The following is a 22236-nucleotide window of genomic DNA, read 5'->3' as shown; positions in this document are numbered from 1 at the left end:
GCTCTAGCGCCCTCCTTCCTCCTCGTACTTCATCAAGATATCTACCTGCCAAGCGGCTTCGAATCCTTTGAACTTCAGTAATAATGGGTGGTGGAGATCTCAACATGAAGAAGTCGTGGCACCCTCTCCTACTCAAGAATCAGGAGAGGGTGTGGCTCGAGGAGAAGAAGGCACTGGCAGAGAAGAAGAAACTTGACCAGCTGCGAAAGGAGCTTGAAGAAGAAAGGCAACTCCAAGAACTGCAGAGATTGCAGGAAGAACAGACAGGAAAGAAAAGGACGGAAAAGCTCGAGTGGATGTATGCCACACCTTCCACAGGTACTGGTGCCAACGCCAACGACCTTGAGGATTACTTGCTGGGTAAGAAGCGGGTCGATAAAATCCTCATCGGGAATGAGAACGAGAAGGTGTGATAGCTTGCTCTTGTGGTTTTGCATCACGTACTAATTGTATATTATTAGGTTGGAGCCTCTCACAAGAACTTCATTGCAGTGCAAAATGCCAACACCGCCCGCGATACTGCCGCCAAAATTCGCGATGACCCTCTTCTCGCGATAAAGCGGCAAGAGCAAGCTGCCTATGAAGCCTTGATGAGTAACCCACTGCGATTGAAACAGCTGAAGGAGAAGGCTGGTATCAAAGATGACAAGAAGAAGGCTAAGGAGGAGAAGCGCAAACGGAAGGAGCAGCGACGGGCAGAGAGGGGGAGAGAAAGGGGCCGGGACGAGCGCAGGAGTGATGAGACAGATGAGGATGACTACGATGATCGGAGGCGATCCAATGGGTACCGTCGTGAAAGGGATTATGATCGCAGCCGCAATCGCGACGACGACCGGGACCGCGCATATAGCCGTGGACGACGCGACAGTCGGTCGGATTCACCCTATTACGACAGGCGCTCTCTTTCTCCTCGCCGCAATCGAGAGGAACGGTATGCCTGCTCCCCTCCCCGTCGATCCCCTCCGCGGCGTCGTGCTTCGGATGACTCCCCACCACCTCGTGAACGCGATCGATCACCGTATTCACGTCGTTCTCCGCCGCCTCGTGAAAGATCTCCACCACCAAGGAGGCGTGTGTCCCCACCTCACCGATCTCCCCCATCGCGTCCCGCTGGTCGCAGCGTAGAGGACCTCGAGCGTGATCGTGCAGCACGCCTTGCTGCCATGTCGACCTCCGCGGTCCGACTCACAGAAGAGCGGAAAGAGCGACTGGAGAAACTACTTGAGCAGGAGAAGGTTGAGGCTGCCGCTGAAGAAGCGAGACGCAAGGGAAGCAAGGCTAGTTTCCTTGAGAGGGAGGAGATGAGGATGGTCGGTGGTGACATGAGTCTGGAGGAACGAATGAGGCGCAGTGGGAGGCAAGGGTTGCAGAGGATTGAAGCTGACTAATTCCTTTCATGCATCGACTTTCTTTGATACAATATGCTGTACCGCTATCCACTTGAATACACGAATGCAATACATACACATAGCACAAACCAATTCCGCTTGGAAGATGACTCCATCTGCATTTACCCCATCAGGTGCGGGCGCTTAGCGTGCCGGTGATCAGCGCCACTTTTCCTATTCGCGAACACCACCATCACCAGCTCAGATTTTTGCGAACATCCTGCGTATTTCAGATGGCGCCGCAAAATTCGACAAAGAAGAAGCTCAAGACGCGCAGCAAGGCACCGCGATCCGTGCAATTGCTGGAAGTCGAGGATGATGATGCGAGAGAATCCCGATTAGGTACATATCCTCCGACGGACCGTTTAATCTTTCACTTTTGTCATTTGCTGATTAGTCTTTTCAGGGAATCTTCTTGAGCAAAAAGCGTCTGAACATTTACGGTCATCATCAGCAACTAAAGCCCGAAGTGATAGCTGGAACACTCAACGGGAATTACCACTTCGACTGGGGCGGTTGAATGAACCGTTGCCCACGATGGAGACAACTTCGAATCGTTAGCCACACAATCACTACTATTCATCTTTTTTCTCATAGTTGCTCAGTGATTTCTCGATTGGATGCGTTCTTGCCCTCTCTGAAGGCGTCAAATGACGCGCTAATAGATCAAGCGGCTCGGGATCCCAACAGCATTGACATCGAGCATCTTACACCGACCGAGGAGGGTATGGTCCCAGCACACATTGAAATGGTATTCGACATTCTTCTGTACGTAGAAGAGGATCTGATGTGGTCCCTGCAGAACCTGGGGCTGGGTGTATTCACTGTGAAAAGGGGCGGCGATGCGTCAACCGCAGAGGATTCAAATGGCGAAGATAATGGCGAAGACGACAGCGACGGTGAAGACGGTGATGAAGGCACTGAGAGTGACGCCACAAGTGAGGTCCAATCGGAATCATCTGACGGCCATGGCGGTAGTGGAGAAGGCGCGAACAACTCGGGAGCTCAGCTAGCTTTATCAGACCAAAACGAACACTCTACACCTGAGATGGTTCGTGACGCTGATGTAGCCCCTCCAGATGTGCGGTATCGACCTCCGGCGGCGTAGCTAGTATCTCCATCGGGAGAACGAGGAGACTGAAGAGTCACGGAGATTGCAGATAGATATCATTATTATTGTACATGACCATTGTCCATGTGCTATACAGTGCCATCCCATTGACCCTGCCTACTAATGAGACCATCCTACATCGCATGAGGTGGCTCGATGTTCTTGATCCATGCGCCAATGGCACCCCTAATCAAAGCCATGTTAGTGCATGATCACAGGACCGGTGAGTTTGGAGCGCATGAAAGTGAGACGTACAGGAATCCCTCGTGCCGAAGGAACAGTGCACGCTTGCTCCCCTTGCTCCAGAAACGAATAGCATACGATAGCGTCGCGATGGTTGCGGCATGGCCTGGAGAAGAAAAAGATCAACATCGGGCCGCCATCGCCGGAGTATGGAGAAAACAAACCTCTGATGAAGCACCCGCCGAAGTATATTCGTTCCAGGTTGTACTTCTCAGCATTCATGTATCTGTCCCATCAGAACCCAGGGTCAGTATCAATGAAGAAGCAGATGTGGAGCAGGCTTACGCAATCTGACCGATATTGTTGGAAATCGCATACAATAAACTTCGGGCAATGTCTTCCGGTTTAAATGACCTCTTTACCCCTTTCTGGAAGACCTTGCCGAAGGAACTCGCGATGGTGGTGGACTTGAGGCCCAGCTTGCCGTAGTCTTGGCCATAGATATCGCCGACCAGCATATCAACTGCCGAGTTGTCACCTTGTTCTGAAAGGGCAAGCATCTCTATCGTCAGGCACATATCAGATAAGAAAGTAATGACGTCTGCGATGCCGCTCACCATCAAAGGTCGTAGCGGGTGTCAACAGGCTTAGCAGACCCCAAAGCGTACCACCTCCCAAACTGGTACCACTCACACGCTCGTACTTGCCGTCCGCCTCAACCTTTACAATGGAGACACCAGAGCCAATATTCACCAACAGGCATGGGAGCTGCGGTGTTGGACGTTCTTCAAACGATACTTGGTACTGAGGAGGTGTCGGGCTTGGCCGCTCAAGCTCAATCGTCTGTCTCGTTACGCTCTGTACCAGTTCATCCGAGTACCAGAAGGTCTCGCCCCGTATAAGAGTGATGAATCGCAACCCCTTAATCAGGCACTCCATTTCATCCTCTCTATGAACTTCGACCTCCAGCTGCTTGGTGAACAGATCGTAGAACTTGTGCGCCCCACCACCCGTAGCCATGATCTTGACGCTCTTCCTCATCTCCTCGATCGACACGCCGTTCGCCTCGGCACTCTGGGCGATCAGCGTTTGGATGAACTCCACGCACTCCTCGATGTCTTCCGTCTGGAAACGTTCGAAATTCAGCGAACCGCCAGGGAGGTTCTTCATCGCCGCTCGCCGGACGAGCTCATCGGCAAATTGATATCCAAAGTTCGGGAGCGGAGGCGACTCGAGTGAGGATGGTGTAAGAGCCCCGTTGAACCGGTGTTGCTTGTTCGGAGTACCATTCGACTTCACAGTGCTTCCCTCAGGTTCGAAATGATCATGGTATCCATTGCCATTGCCGTGATTATGAAAGCCATTAGTCAGCCCACTCGTTCCCGGTGGTGTTGACGGGGCATCGGATGAACGTGTGAAGTAGACAACTTTGGCTAGTGATCCACCAATCTAATCAATGGATATGAGTACGATCTAACAACCATGCCATGCGGTTCCACTCACATCAACCGCAATGTGTGATACAGGCTCTATATGATTGGGTAGATAGATGCCTCTACTATCTCGAGTCTGCAACATCTGGTCAATCGGACTTCGCTCAGCGGTACCACACATGCGCACCTCTGGGGATTCCTCATGCAAGATAACAGCGCCTCGCGTATCGACTTGGATCGCCTCCGGGATGGGAATGAGGAAGGGCATCGAATCGTACTTGGCGCTGTTGGAGCGCTGCACTCGTCGCAGACCCTCCGGGACCGCGGTAGCAGCCATACTTATATCTTTTGTCTAATTGGAAGAGGCCAATCAGGAGAAATGTACTCCACAACCCATTCGCTGGAAAAGAATCTCTGAGAGGGCGTGTGCCGTACCCGGATTGCCCGTTTGCGGACGGCTCTTATGGGAAGTGCTTGCGGTCGTGCGCGCCACTTCCCGCTGAAAAGCACAAGCATCCGATGCCAAGGTCCCTGGTCTCCCCCACACACCGTCCCGGGCGATGTCGGAAAGGGAAAGGGCGGTCAGGAGGATAATAAATAAGAGTAGTAAGGGATTTGTAAGTATATTATCAGAGAATGCGGGGTATACTAGCCAATCGCGGAGATGACGAGCTGACATGCACTCTCCTTTTCTGCGCGCACCGAAAGCTCCAGCGTTACCCCTTGTCCCGCAGAATAGGTCATCCGTGAACGCGCAAGAACCTTTCCCCCGCCTCCCGTAACTAATCCAGAGAGATTCAGCGTGTGCACAGAAGTCGATGCTGGCGTTTCCGTTCCACCTACGGGTTCCATATTCAATACCTCAATAAGGGAATCACACGCAGCTTGGAAATGTGTAAGTTCGGGAAACGAACGACTGATCGCTCTTGAAAAACGCACCCTTTAGGCTATCCAACGCAGACAAGGAGAAAGTCTCTGTCGCGGTTGCCCCATGCCCCAATCGCTCCCATTCTTGTGAGAAGTTGACGTAATTGGGCACGATGTAGTCCGCGGCTCCCAGCTCGACCTCCTCGACCTGATATTCATCCTCATACCCTTCCTCCTCGGGCTCACCTGTGGCAGGGTCCACCTCCTTGCTAACATACTTCAGTGAGGTCTGGAACGAGCCAAGGGTGTACTCTTCAGGTGTGTCTCGGCTGAAGGATACGTAGACAATGCCCGGCGATGTCGCGGAAGTTAGGGTAGGGATTGGGATGATGAAATTTTCAGTTAGCCCCTCGGAATTTGCAACCATAAGGGCAGAAACCTGGTCCAGGACAGTCTCAGGCAGTGTGTTTGAGACGTTGAACTGCATATACGTGTCAGGATGAACTTCATGAAGACCGACGAATACGTACTTGGAAGACAACGTGCTCTTTGAAAATGTGTTTGACAACCGTGACGATATACTCGGTCTCGCTCTCCGTGAGTGATTGGGGCTTAGAACTGCTGTTGAGCACAGTCCCATACTCCGCAAACTCTGGAATACCCGCCAACTGTTCGGCGTATGCGGACTTTGTCTGCGCAGCAGTGGGGGCAGGGGGTGCTGGACCAGTCGCCGCCTTTACGGTAGGTGCGGCAATAGTGTCAAGCGAGCTGGGCCTGGCGGTCTCCTGGAACGCCTGCTCACGGCTCACGGTGGGAATAGAGGAGACATCAAATGGTTCTTCAGCAGCATCAGCGTCGTTGACGTAAACGACCAGCTTAGCCTCTAACGCTCCTAGGGAAAAGACGGAATCTAAATCGTGTATCAGAACACGCTTGTGAAATCTGATGCTGTTCTGCGTACCGTCTTTGACATACTTCTCCGCTAAAAGTTCATCATCGAGCGTGTGTAGGTAAAGCGCAGCACGGTCCCGGACCTCGTCATCCACATCATCCAGGCACCGCCTTAGTAACACACCAACGCTCTTCTTCACAGCCAGATCACTGACCACAGCACCAAACTTGGCCAAGCTTGACACAGCAGCAGCACGGACGATGGCGTTTTCCAGAACAACACGGTTGTAGATGTAGCGAATATATTTCGTTGGCTGGGGTGTTTTTGGACCCTCGATACCGAGCAAATGGAGAATGCGAACAGAGAGTTTTGTGAACTCGCAATCTTCGATGAACTCGCAGAGGTGGGCCAGGGCTACCTCCTTGCAGTCCTGGATGTACTTGATCATGTCGAAAATAGCCTCAACGACCGCGCGCTTGAAGTCGTATCCGCCCTCATCGCGAAGCACGCCAGACAGGAAAGTAAGCATAGATGCTTGCTTGGCGGGGAACTTGAGGCAAAGGGAACGGATGGCATCCACCACAATAACCTTGAACTCGTCACTGATCTCAGTCATGAACCCTGAGATCTGCTTCATCAAGCGATCGACGGACGCCTCATTGCCGGTCTTGAGCAGTGTGGTGATGGCATATGTCGCGATGCTTCGGTTCGAATCCGTGATAAGGTTCTCCATGTCTACGTTGCAGGTAGCGACGCTAGCAGGGTGAGTTAGAGCGAGAGCGCTGAGGGTGCGAATAGCGGCGAATTTGAGGGTTGGCTTGGAGGAGGAGAGGAAGACTTGGAGTACTGGAAAACATGTTAGTGAAGAAAATCGTCGGCATAGTTCCCGTACTTACCAGAGACAGGTCGCGTGAGTTGTTGAGGTGTGACATTCCGCATCTCGCAAATGGCACGGGCGGCCTCATAGTTGACCATGTCGCTCTTGTGGCGAAGCCAACCCTCGAGGAGCTCAAACATCTGTCGTTGCATGCTGCAATCATGTCAGCTGCGCTCACGATCAGCAGAGAGGGTGCTTACTTGGGATCCTCCTCCATAATCTTCGACGCATAACGTATGAGCATGCAGATGGCCAATGGGCTTTTGAGTGTGCCTGATGAGCCCGGCTTTCCTCCCAGCTGTTGGACCATCCTCGTGATCGCCATCCGGTCTTGTTGCCGGATTGCGTAGAGCAGACCAAGAGCATGATACTGGGTGATGTAGCTTGTGGAGGGTGGGGGCTGGAACTTGTCCTGCTGTTGTTGTGCGCCGTACCCGAGGAATCCGCCGCCGCTTCCGCTGGACATCCCAAAGAATGAACCCGTTTTGGCGTTGATCGCTTCCTGCGCTTCGTTCACCCAGCGCTTGATGACATCCTTCGCGGCGGGGAAGAGGTGGTAGGAGGAGACCAATGCAGCCGAGGAGATGGATGCGTTGCGGTCGACAATTGCGGTCTTGAAGAAGCGCTCGAGACCTTGCATCATGGATGCCTGCATCGCGATATTATCAGAATGAAGTATCGCAGCCTGGATAAAGACTCATACGTCCGTGATTCGGCATAGCGCACGAATTGCATTCGGTCGGTAAATGACCTCGGAATTTGGCTGCATATCCTTCATGATACTACTAGTGACCATGATCACATCCTCGGCGACGGATGAGAGTTCCTTGATCGCGAGATAGAGCATTTGACGGAGCGCCGGCTGGCATACAGTCAGCTATATGGGCCTGATTTGGTCCCAAACAACTTACATCCTTATGTTGAAACAGCTTCGTCGCGCTGAAGAACACCGTAGTGGCCTCCTGTGTCCCCAGCGTCTCTCCAAGGTATAACAGGTAGACCACTCTTGTGAGTAGAGCACGACATTTTCGTGGGCTGACGGGCGACTCGTTGAACACACGCGCCTCTTGCAAAACGGTGGTCTTGTTGTTGTAGTAAGATCCCAGGCCTGTCTCCTCGTCCTTTTTGAAGCTCATGGCGGACGTTTTGGGTGCTGAGAGCGTCGATTTTGGAGTGAGGAACGGCGTGGATGTGCAGGCCGCGTTCTGAGCACAGTGCAGTCGTGGCTCACGCCCCGGAGGCAAACAGACCTAACAACCTTCGGTCTTCCTTTTTGGGATTCATTTGCTCTCATCTTGCGCAAACTAACTGCAAAGAGAACTATTTGTTCAACTTGCTTGTATCTTGTAAAGGTCTTTCTACGACGACCACATTACGATTTTGAGGTAATAAATCAATTGAAGACCTCGACGTATTAAACCATTGACCGGAACCGCCGGCCTGCCGTTCGACCGGTGTGCTGACGCGGCGTTACAACGCAAACAGCTTTTCATCGCTCCTCGCTTTTCGCTGGGCTATACCGTATCTAACGGACTGGAATTCGACACGATCATTTCTGACGATTGCATTGATATCTTTGTGTTCTCTCGGCTCATTTTCCTATGGATTAGTCGGCCTGTGCACGGGCCGTTCGCGTTTCAGGTCTTGTGCACAGGATTAATATGTGGACATGCTATGTCGAAACGACGGCCTCGCTTGTTTGCGTCATATCGGCCTCCTGTAACATGATGGCTCCGTTCAACCGGGAGAGCTACAAATGCTGCAAGCTCACTCCTGCAGACCGCGTTCTCGTCCCTTCTCCACACTCAGAGCTGGTCTCTTCTGCCCACCTAACGTACCCATACCACCTTCCTAGGCCTGGTGCCGCACAACTCTTAATCGCTTCTTACGAACATCATGTACACATTCTGCTGCTGTCTTCCGGTTCGCTTTGGTGCCTTCGCTCTGTCGGCTGTGACCGCCGTCGCATCGATAATGATCTCAATTGGGATGTTCATTGCCTTCAAGAGTATGTCTACCAGGCATTATTTTCCAACCATCAATTCACTGACATCATTAAACAGAGCAAGGACCTGGGATCCCCGCTGCTGAAAAGGCCGTTCTTATCATTGCCGGGATCCTGTGGCTTCTGCTCTTCTTGTTCTCGGTATTCGGGTGAGCATCATCACCCTTTCCATGTGCCTCCATCGCTGACGTCCACGCGTGCCCAGGTTCATCGGCACATTGTCTGCTCGTCGTACTTTTGTTCTGGTGTACTCGCGCATGCTGTGGATTCACTGGTTCGTGTCCACGTTTGTCGGTGAGTGGCAATGCTGGGGATCGATGGTAATCATCTAACGCCCGCTTAGGTTCCATCCTTATCTGGAACCTCTCCCGCAAGAGCTTCCACACGAAGTACCTTGCGCAGTGTGAGGCGGAGGACCCTAAACACAACACTGCCGCTGTTTGCGAGAAAAGTCTCCAGATTGGCCGGGGTATCTACATCGCGGTCTTCGTCGTCTTCCAATTGATCTCCCTCTGTGCGTGCCCAGTTAGCGTGGTCAAACACTTACTGATATATCATTTTCAGATGGCTGCATCATTGTCAGCCGTTACGTCAAGCAGCTCCAGGAAGAGCAGGACCACAAGGCGATCCGGAAGATGGAGAACACCCTCGCCAACATGTCGTACGCGTACACGAACCAGGCCAACTCGTTCGGCAACACGCCCGCGACAGCCAATCCCACTAGGAAATGAGCGCCACGTTCACAATCCCAGACCTGTTTCAATTTGGTAGATAGCAAATGCTCCAATGCATGCCGTAGTTGCGAGCCCAGGGCATGCTTCGGAATAAGGCAGATGTGGCACCACATCAGCGCGCCGCGATAGTGAGCAGATGTAATGACGAGGTGGCTTGTGCTCTTGATTTTCTTCACGGTGTGAACGGCTCTTGCCGACTGTTAAAGTTCCTTCTTCAAGCGGAAACACCTGTCAGACCCGCACTCAGATCACCGGATCAACATCGTTCCCTAACAATGGTTCGTTCCAAGTGTTGGTTCCAGAAAGTAATGGAGGAACGGGCGCTAGATTCTTGCTTCATGAGGCACACAGCCGCCCAAACAAGTGATGTTCTCGGAACCTTGCACCACGATGAGGAAGACTATCAACAGCATTCAGGACTGTGGCTTTCATGGCACAGGCGATCGTCAGGGAAGCTTCTCGACATCGCCGCTAACAACAAAAGACTGTCCCTGGTTCTCCATCAGAAAGGGGTAACGAGGGGTCATGCTTCCATGCGGGAGTTCGGCTGCCCCCCGCGTTCGCCGGCAAATGGAAGAGATCACGATGCGAAGACGAAGCCCGTCATGCATTTGAGAAGCGGTCCAGGAACGGCAAAGGGCGAGAATGAACTCTGTATTAGTGCTTCAAGAATCTTTTTGTTATTTTTCGGCATCTTGTGGGGAGAAGCCTTGGCGCTAAGTCGGTGGTCGTTCGGACCGGCAACCGGTATGGCATTCTTCGGAGTATCAACCTGATAGATGGCGCAGAATGGACACAACCGCGGCGACGGGAAGACACCTTCTTATCGCCTCTTTCAACTGGACCGGCACAAAGCCCCTTACGTACGGACAGGGTGCGTGATGACCCCAAGTATCCCGATGTTGGTCTTGAATGGTACTTTGTTGACTTGTCTCGGTCTTGTTCGGTAGGAGGGGAGGAGGGAACGAGGAAGATTCCATCGTCATCAATATCGGGCCAATCGGGGTCATTGTCTTCCCGTACGACCGTGTCGCAATGTGCAACCAGAAGGAAAAAACACACCATCTCGAATACATTGATCTTTTGTCCTGCTGCTTTTGGTACTAGTCCCTACGCAAAATTCGCGTAATTTGCACCCTCGAAACTGGGAGATATACTAGCAGAGGTGAGCCTCATCTTCGCTCCATCCGGCGTCTTTACTCTTTTTCTTTCGGCGCCAAATTTTCTCAGGCTGAGGACCGAATGCATTCCGCACGGTGGATCTCAACAGGCCATCAATCGGCCCGTGGTCGGCAGTATCCTCACCAATTTAGTAGCAGACAACGGTGCCTTTTGGAAGCTGATCCGTGTCAACAATGGGCTCCCTCATCAATGATGACCATCTCCGGCCCGCTGGAATACGAAGCCCTTACCGTTCGATCGGTGGCAGCCTCTTGACAAATATTGATCTAGTTTCCACCCAATATGGCTCGGCATGGCGTATGGGATCTAAAGGCGCCGTGATCTCCATCGGTGATGGGGCAACTTAATATCGCAGCTATGGGAAATCCACAAACAGACATTGTCCTGACCGTCCACCCTGTGATGCCACGCTATGCGCTCAGGTCGTGCCTCATGTGACGTTGCCTTACATGCTCGATGCTACTATGGCAAGAAATCTCTTACAATCTGTTGTCTATAAATACGGGGGTACTTTCCCCGAGAGGACAGCATCGTTCGCAGCATTCCGCTCTTCGTCGACAAAGAAAGGAACTGATCTGGCATGGCTCCTATGACTATTGACGACTATACTTGGCCGCCGCAAGACAATGGTGATAAGCTGCCTTGGCCGTCTCCGCCGCCTGGTCGGTTTCTTCCCGTCTCTCTTCCGAACTGGGATCCTACGAAGATCGTCAGCTTGGATACTCAAGCAGTAGGAGCAGGTGTGTACCTTTCCTGTCTGTTCACACACCCGGTCTAATGCTCTGATAGGCCATGGTGGGACGATTCCCCAGCTCTCCCGAGTCACTCTGGTCGACTATCGCGGTCAAATCGTATGTCTTCCCTTGTTCGTGATCGTCATGTCAATCCTGAACTTGACAACAAGATGTTCGACCTTTGGATCCGGCCACAGAGTCCTGTCACTGGGCCACCAAGAAACCAGACTATGGCACCTGAGGGGGTTGAAGGTGTGTCTAGAGGATCTAGTTCATTGTCGTCGTACTCACAATCCTTGGTATCATGTTTCCCAGCACTAGGCTTTGAGGAAGTTCAATCACTTGTGGGAGAAGTCCTGGAGGACAAAGTGATTGTCGGACACTCTCTGTGGGAATCGCTTTCCGTGAGTTATCTCGCGCGATGTCCTTCCTTGGGAAATTGATCTGTTGAATTCAGATATTGGGACTTTCTCACCCCGCATCCTTGACCCGCGATGTAAGTCTATCTAATCTGAAACACGTACATGCTCATGAGAGTCTATCCAGGTGGAATTGTATTGGCCTTTTCGTCTTCGTCTCGGCACTCGTGAACATGTGAGACTGGCGTCATTGGTTTGGCATTTTATGCGGAGGCATATACAAAGAGCTCGTATTGACTCAGTAAGAGTTAGGAGTTCAGTTCCCAATCTGACTGACTGATCTCTTCTAGCTTGAGAACGCCCGCGCTCAGATCGATCTCTATCGCTCGGTCGAACGTGAGTGGGAGGGTTATCTGCAACACAATCTATGGCCCTGTGTCTTACCTCCCGAACGGTGGGCGCGTTGCTACACCTAAATATTTCCGGTGCGCGCTTTCGCAATTCCGGTGCACGCGGAAGCCTATCAAGGAGCGTGTAGGAGGGCAGCTTGCCTTTTTAAATTCAACTTGGCGGCACAGGGGTGTAATTTAATAGCTCCATGACCATGAAGAGCTCCTGACTGCGCAGTTAATAGACCTAAAACCGGCGGCCCAATGCGTGCCTGAGTTGCCATGAGGGAATGCTTCATAAGAAGGTGCTTCGTAAGAAGGTGGATCACCTTCAGAGGACAGCGGTTGTAAGAGCACCTCGGAAATTTCCTCGTCCCGCACGTGAATTGCAGGTACCTTCCGAAAACGTGGGGTTGATGGGGTCCACATGATTCCGGTGAAGATCTGCCGACGGGGATGCAGGCAATCAGATAACCGCCTCGATTCCCACCGATAAACAGCGGGAGCTCCATGACCCCTAAGTACGGAAGTGTGTCCTCAGGAAAAATGACTGAATAACAATACTAACAATACATTGTGCATGACAAACAGGCCCGGGAAAAATGGTTAGAAAAATGCATTCATATCAAACTCGGGGACCTTCATATCTTGCTTTGCTGACTTCATCAAGCTACCGATACCAGTGTGCCGCGGCTGAATGGCTTCTACGGCGATCGCGGAGTTCTCAGCAACGGTGGGCAACTTCGGCGAGGGTGCCCGAGTCTGAGGAAGAGACTTGACGTCAACATCGATAAGAACTGACGACCTTCTGCGCCCCGCTAGATTGAAGAAGCTACTGCGGCGGGCGGATGAAACAGCTGTTGGGCGCATCTCGAATCCATCGTCGACTGCTGACTGTGTTACGACAGCCGTTGGTCTGTCAAAGGACCACGACCTGACCAAATCCAATGCTAATATGTGACAGCCTAGAAAGGTACTGTGAGCACAGAACAAGGTCTGGTTGCAGTATACGCACCCATTCGGCAAAATACGCGAGCAATCTGGAGGACAAAATTGAATTCGGTTTGTGGGGCGATTTCACTTGTTCCTTTCGCGGCCTGGAGGGTCTTCGCTTTGAGCTGTGCAAATAGCATTGCCAGACTGGGGTCGTCATAGTTGGGCCGGCCGAAGATCTCTATAGGAACATCAAGGGTCTTGGCTAGGTCGGAAAGAGGGGTCTACAGTCACTGATGTAAACCCATATGGTAAATGTATTTTGGGAGTCTGCGCTTACCATAACGATTCGAACCGCCATATCTCTCTTGTGAAGCATCCAGAAGGCCCAACTGCCAAGCCATCTATTATCCTGTTCGAATGCAATCGGTATTATGGTCTTCAAGAGCAGGTCCCGGAGAACCGACCCGTTGTCGCTTTGCTCGTATATGCGAGCTATTGCAATGGCCAGTTGGATGTCGTTTAGCTGCTTGACGCAAACATTCACCGCATCCTGAAGAGCGCCACCAAGCAAGAAGAAAGCGGCAGCGTATTCTGAAATAGCCTGGATCAGATCACGAGAATCATGGCAGGGAAGTGAGCTCTCACGCCAGCGTTTCTTTCCCAACAGGGCATATGCATTCTTCAGTGCCGCCGTTTTCCACCTTGGAATGTCGAAGTCGTTGGACAAGAATTGCAACATGACCGTTTGCTCAGGGTGCCACGCTGCTTGCATCCATAGACCGTGGACAAGTCGCCGCTTGCCTAGAGCAAAATAGTAAAGAGAACATCGTTCCGGGTCTCTCTCCCCGCCGGCCATGTACTCATTACGAGCGACAATTTCCATTTGATTCTTCTGAGGCGACATCAGAGGATGTATGAAAGGGTGGAATAGGATACTAACCAAGACGTCGGTGGAAGTTACCCAAAGGAATACCCCCAAGGCGCGTGCGTCGCTCCACGCCATCTTATCGTTACAGGCCTGTGTACACGTTTGAAGAAGCAATCCTTGGGTCTCGCTATGATATGCCCATACCATATCACGATATCGGATACGACTTCTTGCCTCAATCACCGGAGGCAGGTCTTGGATCGCGCTTGGAGATTCTTTCGATTTGCGATTGAGGATGTAAAAGGAGCGAATGGAAATGAGATAGCGGATACCATTTGCATCGAGAGCACGCCTCTGTTCATCAATCTGAAATGAAGATGGTCACTGTCTCATTCGAGATTCGAGGATTTGTAGGTTACCTCAAGCGTCGTCTCAATGAGAGCTTCAAGATGCTCCTCTTCTTTGACCGTGAGCATTGGGATAGGGCGTATGTCCAGTATCTTCAGGAGTTTCGTGATGAGAGGGCGCGAGAATTTCCATGGATCATCGCTGAAGGCAGGTCAGCAGCCGCTTCAGACCAGCAGAGTCGGTCTCACTCGTCAATCCCCTCCGTTTCGGTTTCAAACAGGGTAGAATGGCGTTGCTCACGCATAGCGGATGTCTACATAGGACATGTCATGAAAGACCCCAGTGGGAGCAGAAATTGTGTCAGACCTGCTGGTTCTCCTGATATTCATCATCGTAAGGTTCATCGCTGAGGTGCATCAATGCCGAGTGCACTGATGCGTCGGTTGCACCTTCCTCTAGCATCACCTTCGCCAAACGTTCGATCACCTGTTTGACTCTATCGACTTTATCTGAGTAAATCCATGTCAGATCATAGTGCTGTGTATAAGGAGAAGGAAACATACTCCAAAGCAGACACTGTAGAACAACCTGTGGGTGCCAGTCCGGAAGTGGGCCGATGCCATTGATGATCAACTCCAAGAGATTCGATGATTCAGAGAGTGGAGGATCTTTCAGCTTTGGGTTAAATGAGATGACCTGATTACCGGCGGTCACAACCAGAGAACCATCTCCCAGGAACGATGCTCCAGTCAAGGCGAGTGGACTGAACCTTGGATATGGTGAGAACATGGTATAGCTAGGTCTGAGAAATCGACGTACTCGTCCACATAAATATGCAGCCAGGACGCCCAAGAAGGCGCATCATCGAAGTACGTCATACGCTCTGGCCACATGATAACCGAATGAGTTTTGAAACACACAGCCAGACCGTCCGAAGTGCCGAATGTCCACCGTAGTGAAAGGATCTCTTCGCTGGATATGCCATTGTTGGTATCTACAGCATCACACTGGAATATATGCGCACCTAAACGTGCACTCAAACTCCAATCCGGACGAGAACTGTGACAGTCTGGAGTTCCATATGGACAAATGATATCCTTTACCATCGCGTTTTACTGCAATAACAATAAGTATCGCACAATCCCAGTATCCGAGGCTTACCAAGGGCTGATCGTCTGTCAACACTACAAGCCGCCATGCTGACACCTTGTATGCCAGTCGCAAGGCCACCGATTTGTCTCCATTCACTGTCCGCGTATCTCCAGAAAGACAGGTCACCTTCTGCGGTCACATCCAATATCTCGCGATTGTGCCCGAAAATGGGAACGCGAATACTGACTGGCCCTGCGGGTAAGGGTACTTCTGCCAGGATCTCGAGAGAATGTCGATCCAGCTCTAAGCAATGAGTATCTGTGAGCGCCAGAAGGTACATGGTGGAGTTCATGAATCGCAAGATGGGCGTTTTGAGAGCCTGGACGCTGCGCTGAGACCCGTCCTTGGTGAGCAGGGCTAGTGTCTTTCCGGTATATACGAGTACGTCATCCTCGACGATTGCGGCAAGTTCACAACTGATCTTCCATTTCGAGACATTTCGAGGAGTACCGGTGGTCGCCTCCCATAGGATGATCTCCGAATCGGCTTGCGTCAGGAAAGCCCTTCCATCCGAACGCAGATGCAGACCACGGATAGTTTCTGAATGCTGGAAACCAAAAGGTTCCGTGATTGAAGGTGGCAGTGGGTCCGAAGCGTCCTTGATGTCGTCTAGGTAGGAAGACAGTGTAACCGTGAGGGATTCCAGAGATTGTTGGGAGAGAAACATGACCAGGGTATCGGATGGTGATGGTATTGGTATAACGGCAGTGGTGTTATCAGGAGTAATTGTGTGAACATCAGGTAATGGTTGTGATTGATTAACAGAGAGTAGAGTGGGCGGTCTTTGTTCGATATTCTGGAATGAGTTTTGTGAGTTGCATGTGCCAATGGGATCATGAATAGAGCCATACTTGGACAGTTGTCAAGCTTATTCGCCCCCTGCCGTCCACAGCAAAGAAAATGTCTTCGTACAATGCTCCACCTTCCTCTGGGCGGACGGAACGCTCCAGCCAGCGCACTTGGACTGCACGCTCGTCCTCGAAGAATGAGTCCGCATCGATCGTTCCCCAAAGTCGAAGGTCATGGGGTGCGTCCAATACTGGCTGCCATATTCGAACTGTGCTGTCGGACGTTACGGTAAACAGGGTCAGGGAGGATCGATTTCCAGCAGTTGGACGGCGCCATGTGAGGCTGGTTATTGAACGAGGATGTCGCAGGGTCTGCAGGGTGGCTCTTCGGGTGTCGATCAGGTGTACGGCTCTGGCATCCTACAACACTTGAGCATCCATATAAACAATTGATCTAATATATACCTTGTACGCATAAGCAATCGCTGCCCCCGTTTCTGATAGACGGACAATGACAGGAGCGGACTCAATGCTGAAGGAGAGGCCCGCTTAGACGAGAGGCTGGACTCGGAGCTAGGGGAGGTGACGCACCCAGTTTCCCACACATTATTCCACACAATAATTCCGCTGTCTTCCCTCTGCTCCCATATTGACAACTTTTCATCGGTCGCAACGAGCAATCGACCAGCTTGATGATCCAGCGACCGGACCGGGAGGGGTACACTTAATGTTGAATGTACCTTCCATTTGTCTCCAACGCCGGGGACCCAGAATGCAATTTGTGTTCCAACTGCTGCCACAATCTATATAGTCGTGAGATACAAGTCGATGTATATGATAATGTGTTGGAACGTACCAAGCCAACATCTGAGTCAGTCACCAGAGCACCGATGCGGGCCTCGAGCTCTGTGAACCCCGGATATGCTTCGAAAAAGGCGATCACCCGGTGTACGGCGAGCGTTGGCGCTTTGAGAAGCACGATATTGCCTTGAGATGAATACACCTGGTCTAATTCAGCCACTGTACTTGTGACTGGAGAGGGCTTGACATGCCACTAGGAGCTGCCCTCGGTGCAGGAGGAAACATAGTTCTGCCTCCGCGTTTGGTGCACCTGGGAACACCCGTGATATTTCTAGCATGGTTCGGAGGCACGGGCCCACGATCCAGCTTCAAGTCGTCCTGGGGTTTTCTCGAATGTTTGAAGGTCAGAAAATAAGAGTATTTTTTGGTGCAATTGACGATGGCAGTTATCTGGACATTGACGGGCGCTCGAAAGTGCTGACGCGTATTCAGGGATCGACACGGTTATCAGGACCCTTGGGTATATGCATGATTGTGATCACCTGCATTTAGAGAGAGTGTGTTCTTCTTAAGTAAATCACTTTTGCATATTGAATTCATCACAAATCTAGAACTCTCGAGGTCAGGCAAGTTCATTAGGTCAACGTTCCTTGTCTGGAGCTATTTTGCGAGCGATGTTGAGTGTGGCACACATTCCACCGTTCATTTCAGGGCATTCGTGCATGTACAAATGATGGATGTGTAAGTCTGCGTGACAGATCGCAATGGTCTGACGAGCACCAATAGGCTAAGTCGATGGTTACAATTACAGAGCATGACTAGCAACGAGTACTCCCAATTCGGCGGTCTGCCGAAGAGCCTCCATCCCGGTCCGGTTTGCCGGTACTGAATACTGATTGGTCCGATGGCGGCAGTAGTACTTCTGTACCGGAGACCAGGTTGATATCTATTGAGGGAGATGAACAAGCAGAGATTGCAAGAAGGAAAGTACTTACAGAAAAGCGAGGAGCAGAGGAGTTCGCGCATTCGGCGGTGCTTCTTCGGCACAATAGAGTTCCACCGTTGTGATTGTCATAACTCCGAGCAATATCGCCGGGACCAAGCTTATTAGACCCAAATTGACATATTACCGTTTTGACCAGAAGGGGCTGTCAACCCGACCGTGGCTAAAACCGATCCGGTTATCAGCCTGTCACCATGGAATATCTCGGCGTTGCTTCTCTTTCCACATCGGGCTATCCAAGCCGACTGCCAGCATGATAATCATGTGGACCAAGAACAGATATGACCGCCGAATGCATGTGCGGAGATGCGCTTGGGGCACGCTGGACAAGTTTCCAACCGGGTCTTGAGATTCTCGGACCAAGTTTTTCAGTTTATTTGGAGGGAAGAAGGAGGAGAGGGTGTTGCCCAAATGGAGGAAGTGGTCTCGTCGCGTGTCACCAACTCCATCCGGATGTATTTCTGCCAGCGGTCATAAGTTGCAGCGAACCACTCCAACGTCCGGAGGTCCTCCCCCTCTATCTGCCCGTTTGCCTGCCGACCCCTCCCCTTCGTAGCTCTCCTCTGCCCAACCATCTTCTTCAACCATGGCTAGCATCATACTCAAGGGCTCCGGCCAAAAGGTGCGCACTTCCCCACAAATGCGGGGTATAAGTCTTAATTAAGACCCTGTTTTCAGATGCCGATCGTTGGGTAAGCGCAACTCCACGCAGAGGAGTGAGAGAAGTGCTGACGGATTGTCGTCGACCTCTAGCTTTGGTCTCTGGAAGGTACGCCTCCAGCTACTGGGAGCCTAATACACGCGCTGACAAGCCTCCCACAGGTCACCAAGTCCTCTTGCGCCGACGTATGTTCCATTTATCCCCGAATTTATCCGATGATAGACCGAAGCGCTGTGCATATAGACCGTGTACAACGCCATCAAACACGGCTACAGGCTCCTAGATGGTGCCGGTGATTACGGTAACGAGAAGGAGGCCGGTGAGGGTGTTGCTCGTGCCATTAAGGACGGCCTTGTAAAGCGGGAGGAGCTCTGTATGCAGCATACATTGTGCTATCATGCGTCAGCTCGCTGATGAAACATTGCAGTTATCACCTCAAAGCTGTGGAACACCTTCCATGCCCGTGAGCATGTCCGCCAAATGGCCGACTACCAGCTCAAGCTGTGGGGCATTGAATATTTCGATCTTTTCCTGATTGTGAGTGCTCGGTCCAGCACTGCAGCGAGCGGTGGAGGACTGACATCATACGTGTTTTCCTAGCACTTCCCTGTTTCTCTGAAGTACGTCGATCCCGGACACCGCTACCCCCCTGAGTGGTTCGGCGATGATGGCAAGGTGTACACCCAGAACACCCCCATACAGGAGACGTGGGAGGCGATGGAGGAGCTCCACTCTGCTGGCCTTGCCAAGAACATCGGCATTTCCAACTTTGCTGGCGGCCTCATCATTGACTTGATGAGATATGCCCGTGTTCCCCCTGCAGTCCTTCAGATCGAGCACCACCCTTGTAAGTAACCGACGCAGGCACACGGGAAAGCACGTGACTCATCAGAAACTGTAGACCTTACCCAGGAGCACCTTGTAAGGCTTGCCCAGGAGTTCGGCATTGCCATCACCGCATACTCCTCCTTTGGTCCTCAGTCCTTCGTCGAGCTTAACATGGACCGTGACGCGAAGCTCCTGCTCGAGCACGACACAGTTACCTCGATCGCTGCCGAGCACGATAAGACTCCCGCACAGGTGCTCCTCCGCTGGGCAACGCAGCGCGGCATTGCGGTCATCCCGAAGTCGAACAACCAGAAGCGTCTGGAGCAGAACCTGCACTGCATTGACTTCAACCTTTCGCCGGAGCAGATCAAGGAGATCTCCTCCCTCAACCACAACTTGCGCTTCAACGACCCTGCTGACATTGACGTCCGCCTCTCCATCTTCGCTTAAATCTCTGTAATGCGGGCAAGCTCGCTGTCCAGGGTTATAATCGTAGACCACGCAATCGGATAGAGATATGTGTCAATTAGGTCCAGAGATGCGCAAGAACGAAAATGTATGGAATGGAGAAAGATGCACATGCCTTTGCCCCACTAGTCAAGCGGTGTGAATGTTAATGTTAAGTCTTGGTCCCTGCTAAGCTCCACCAATCAAGTTACGGTTGATGTGGAGTTCTGCGTAAGCGTCCTCCACCCTCCCTGAGCCCCTGCACGACGGCTACCGGCAGCCGCTCACCCGCCCCTCCGCCGGTCCACATCGGCTGGGCGCCAAAAGGAACTACGTCTACCAGCCTAAACCGAGATCGTCTTGAACACGTTGAACCCATCACTTGCGGTGCTGACCACCGCCCCAGGTACCTGGCGACACCAATGGACTTCTTTTATGTCCCTCTGACCCTGGTGAACGAAAAGCAACTGCGGGGGCACGTCTTTCAGCCCTTCTCCGGCAACGCCAGCAGCCTCATCATCATCCTGCTCGACTGAGAGATCCCAGAGCGTGACTTGATCGTCCGCTCCTGAGGCGGCGAAGATACTATCCTCGGTAGGGTGCCATTCGAGGGAGGTGATAGGCGCAGTGTGCCAAGTGTAGGAGGCCACCGGGGAAGGGATGGAAGTTTTGCTGTTCGCGTCGAAGTCAGCACTGCTGCTGCCCATTTCGGAGAAAGAAAAGAAGGGGCAAGGGTGGAATGTAAAACACACCTCTTCATATTCCTCAGATCCCACACTTTGATTCCTCCCTCATCTCCTCCACTTGCAAGCAGATACTGCGAACCCCTGTTCCAGCTAATGACATTCACGTCCCCCTCATGCGCATTGTCAACACAGAGCACACTCTGGCGGTTCTTCACCCGCACATCCCATAAGCGGACTGTCCTGTCCGCGGAGCAGCTCGCGAACACCGTCGTTTCACCAGGACTCCACTGTAGGTCTTCGACGCTGCTCGTGTGACTTGTGAACGCGTTCGCCCCAGTCGCAAATCCGGATGGAGTGGTTGTGGTGAGGAATATCTTGCTATGCATGTCTCCTGTCAACAACCGCGGTGGACCCTGTTCGGGTAGAGGCGACCAGTCCATAGCAAAGCCCTCGATCTTGTGCACCCCATTGGTGTACACGGGCTTGCTGGCGACACTCTTGTCGGGGACATATCCCGGCTCGTCCAAAGCGTGGATATAGGGGCGGACGTCGAATATGTGCACTTTTCCCGTTTCGGACCAAGTGGAAACAAAATAGGGCGTGCCTACAGGTGGAAGTGCGGAGTCGTGCGGCAGGGGCTGGGCACGAACACGGTTCACACCACCCATATGAGGAATGGAACGATATTCTAGCACAGCGTCTTCATCGACGTCGTCATTGTCATCCTCTTCGTCGGAATCGTCTGCGCAAGAGTGCGTCAGCCCTCAAAGTCGCAGAGTGGGAGGAGAAGATGCACCTTGGTCTCTTTGGGTTCTATGTAAGCTGCTCATACGCATGACCATAAGTTCATTATTCCTCGCTGTGTCCGCTTGTGTCCCTGCCACCAAGTATACCGTCTGGGGATAACTCGCCCGCTCATTCCCGAGTCCGTCGTTCAGCACGTCGAATGACAGACACGGCCAGGTTACGTTCATCCGATGCAGCATCTCGTACACGGACTGGTCGGGTTCGAGTATCTCGTCCTTCTCAAGCGCTCGAGTGGGAAGATAAGTGTCAAGGTCTCCAGGGGGTTCATCCTCATCCTCAGGGGGGCCGTCCACCTCCATCGCTAGTGATATTTGGTCAGCTCAGTGTTACCCCATCCATTCAATATCACTGACCATCTTCATCTTCTGCGTCCTCGTCGTCCTCACCCTCAGCAGCATCTACAACCTCTCCGTCCTCATCGTCCTCTTCATCCTCCCACGCATCTTCAAACTCGCCCATTCCCTCTTCGTCTCCCTCCTCCCCGTCGTGTTCCATGGGTCTCCGTTCCGGAGCGCCTGAAGCATTGGCAAAAGCAGGAGCCTTGGAGGAGCTAGGGGATGGGTGAGAATTAGGTTGGACGTCGTCCGCGAGCGCTCGTTTGGGAGGCATCCTTAGTGGTGGTTCGGTATAGTCCGTAGTATTTTGGCTGGTATGTCTGTCGAGACCCTACCACAAGTATGACAGAAAAAAAAGCAACCAGAATATATTACACAGCCACTAAGCGGATGTGCACGTGAAAGTTCAGGGACGTCGGACG

General features: G+C 52.1%; 9 protein-coding genes across 9 annotated transcripts; 5 read left to right on the top strand and 4 right to left on the bottom strand.

Moving 5' to 3' along the window:
* The first annotated feature begins 23 nt into the window (after window positions 1-23).
* Window positions 24-1465, top strand: DACRYDRAFT_68900 (uncharacterized protein). Its single transcript, XM_040775888.1, has 2 exons — window positions 24-407; window positions 462-1465. Exons 1-2 carry the CDS (start codon window positions 84-86, stop codon window positions 1386-1388), a joined length of 1251 nt encoding a protein of 416 aa, XP_040626865.1. The 5' UTR covers window positions 24-83; the 3' UTR covers window positions 1389-1465.
* A 156-nt stretch (window positions 1466-1621) lies between these two features.
* Window positions 1622-2518, top strand: DACRYDRAFT_117584 (uncharacterized protein; the record flags this gene model as incomplete). The annotated part of the gene is made up of 4 exons (XM_040770414.1): window positions 1622-1730; window positions 1795-1944; window positions 1994-2139; window positions 2191-2518. 4 exons carry the CDS (start codon window positions 1622-1624, stop codon window positions 2494-2496), a joined length of 711 nt encoding a protein of 236 aa, XP_040626864.1. The 3' UTR covers window positions 2497-2518.
* A 115-nt stretch (window positions 2519-2633) lies between these two features.
* Window positions 2634-4383, bottom strand: DACRYDRAFT_54760 (fumble; the record flags this gene model as incomplete). Its single annotated transcript, XM_040775283.1, has 7 exons — window positions 2634-2685; window positions 2755-2848; window positions 2907-2968; window positions 3028-3244; window positions 3300-4131; window positions 4186-4251; window positions 4303-4383. 7 exons carry the CDS (start codon window positions 4381-4383, stop codon window positions 2634-2636), a joined length of 1404 nt encoding a protein of 467 aa, XP_040626863.1.
* Window positions 4384-4703: 320 nt separating this feature from the next.
* DACRYDRAFT_81585 (coatomer gamma subunit) lies at window positions 4704-7890 on the bottom strand (the record flags this gene model as incomplete). Its single annotated transcript, XM_040776519.1, has 8 exons — window positions 4704-4999; window positions 5055-5463; window positions 5513-5892; window positions 5944-6720; window positions 6771-6904; window positions 6952-7400; window positions 7455-7613; window positions 7663-7890. The coding sequence occupies 8 exons, from the start codon at window positions 7885-7887 to the stop codon at window positions 4764-4766; spliced, it is 2769 nt and encodes a 922-aa protein (XP_040626862.1). The 3' UTR covers window positions 4704-4763.
* A 661-nt stretch (window positions 7891-8551) lies between these two features.
* DACRYDRAFT_23497 (uncharacterized protein) lies at window positions 8552-9654 on the top strand. The gene is made up of 5 exons (XM_040773267.1): window positions 8552-8759; window positions 8815-8905; window positions 8962-9050; window positions 9100-9270; window positions 9321-9654. Exons 1-5 carry the CDS (start codon window positions 8648-8650, stop codon window positions 9485-9487), a joined length of 630 nt encoding a protein of 209 aa, XP_040626861.1. The 5' UTR covers window positions 8552-8647; the 3' UTR covers window positions 9488-9654.
* Window positions 9655-11071: 1417 nt separating this feature from the next.
* On the top strand, window positions 11072-12352 carry DACRYDRAFT_95780 (uncharacterized protein). The gene is made up of 7 exons (XM_040777318.1): window positions 11072-11412; window positions 11462-11523; window positions 11577-11658; window positions 11722-11810; window positions 11864-11902; window positions 11953-12066; window positions 12116-12352. The coding sequence occupies exons 1-7, from the start codon at window positions 11253-11255 to the stop codon at window positions 12239-12241; spliced, it is 672 nt and encodes a 223-aa protein (XP_040626860.1). The 5' UTR covers window positions 11072-11252; the 3' UTR covers window positions 12242-12352.
* Window positions 12353-12760: 408 nt separating this feature from the next.
* On the bottom strand, window positions 12761-17491 carry DACRYDRAFT_81581 (uncharacterized protein; the record flags this gene model as incomplete). The annotated part of the gene is made up of 17 exons (XM_040776518.1): window positions 17299-17491; window positions 17103-17249; window positions 16838-17049; window positions 16712-16778; window positions 16310-16666; window positions 15468-16254; window positions 15331-15421; window positions 15126-15278; window positions 14870-15075; window positions 14673-14815; window positions 14555-14619; window positions 14378-14507; window positions 14031-14324; window positions 13736-13982; window positions 13428-13681; window positions 13170-13371; window positions 12761-13119 (listed from the first exon to the last, which is right to left on the bottom strand). The coding sequence occupies exons 1-17, from the start codon at window positions 17383-17385 to the stop codon at window positions 12761-12763; spliced, it is 3801 nt and encodes a 1266-aa protein (XP_040626859.1). The 5' UTR covers window positions 17386-17491.
* Window positions 17492-18592: 1101 nt separating this feature from the next.
* On the top strand, window positions 18593-20085 carry DACRYDRAFT_23495 (Aldo/keto reductase). The gene is made up of 8 exons (XM_040773266.1): window positions 18593-18672; window positions 18729-18742; window positions 18804-18819; window positions 18873-18896; window positions 18955-19084; window positions 19139-19248; window positions 19312-19558; window positions 19613-20085. Exons 1-8 carry the CDS (start codon window positions 18637-18639, stop codon window positions 19987-19989), a joined length of 954 nt encoding a protein of 317 aa, XP_040626858.1. The 5' UTR covers window positions 18593-18636; the 3' UTR covers window positions 19990-20085.
* Window positions 20086-20193: 108 nt separating this feature from the next.
* On the bottom strand, window positions 20194-22114 carry DACRYDRAFT_23494 (WD40 repeat-like protein). The gene is made up of 4 exons (XM_040773265.1): window positions 21833-22114; window positions 21469-21780; window positions 20739-21414; window positions 20194-20658 (listed from the first exon to the last, which is right to left on the bottom strand). The coding sequence occupies exons 1-4, from the start codon at window positions 21936-21938 to the stop codon at window positions 20331-20333; spliced, it is 1422 nt and encodes a 473-aa protein (XP_040626857.1). The 5' UTR covers window positions 21939-22114; the 3' UTR covers window positions 20194-20330.
* Window positions 22115-22236: the final 122 nt, after the last annotated feature.

Source organism: Dacryopinax primogenitus (assembly GCF_000292625.1).
Source record: "Dacryopinax primogenitus strain DJM-731 SS1 chromosome Unknown DACRYscaffold_14, whole genome shotgun sequence".
In the NCBI taxonomy this organism is placed as follows: Eukaryota; Fungi; Basidiomycota; class Dacrymycetes; order Dacrymycetales; family Dacrymycetaceae; genus Dacryopinax; species Dacryopinax primogenitus.
The sequence above is the reverse complement of the archived record's forward strand: the minus strand, read 5'-3'. Positions and strand labels throughout refer to the sequence as shown.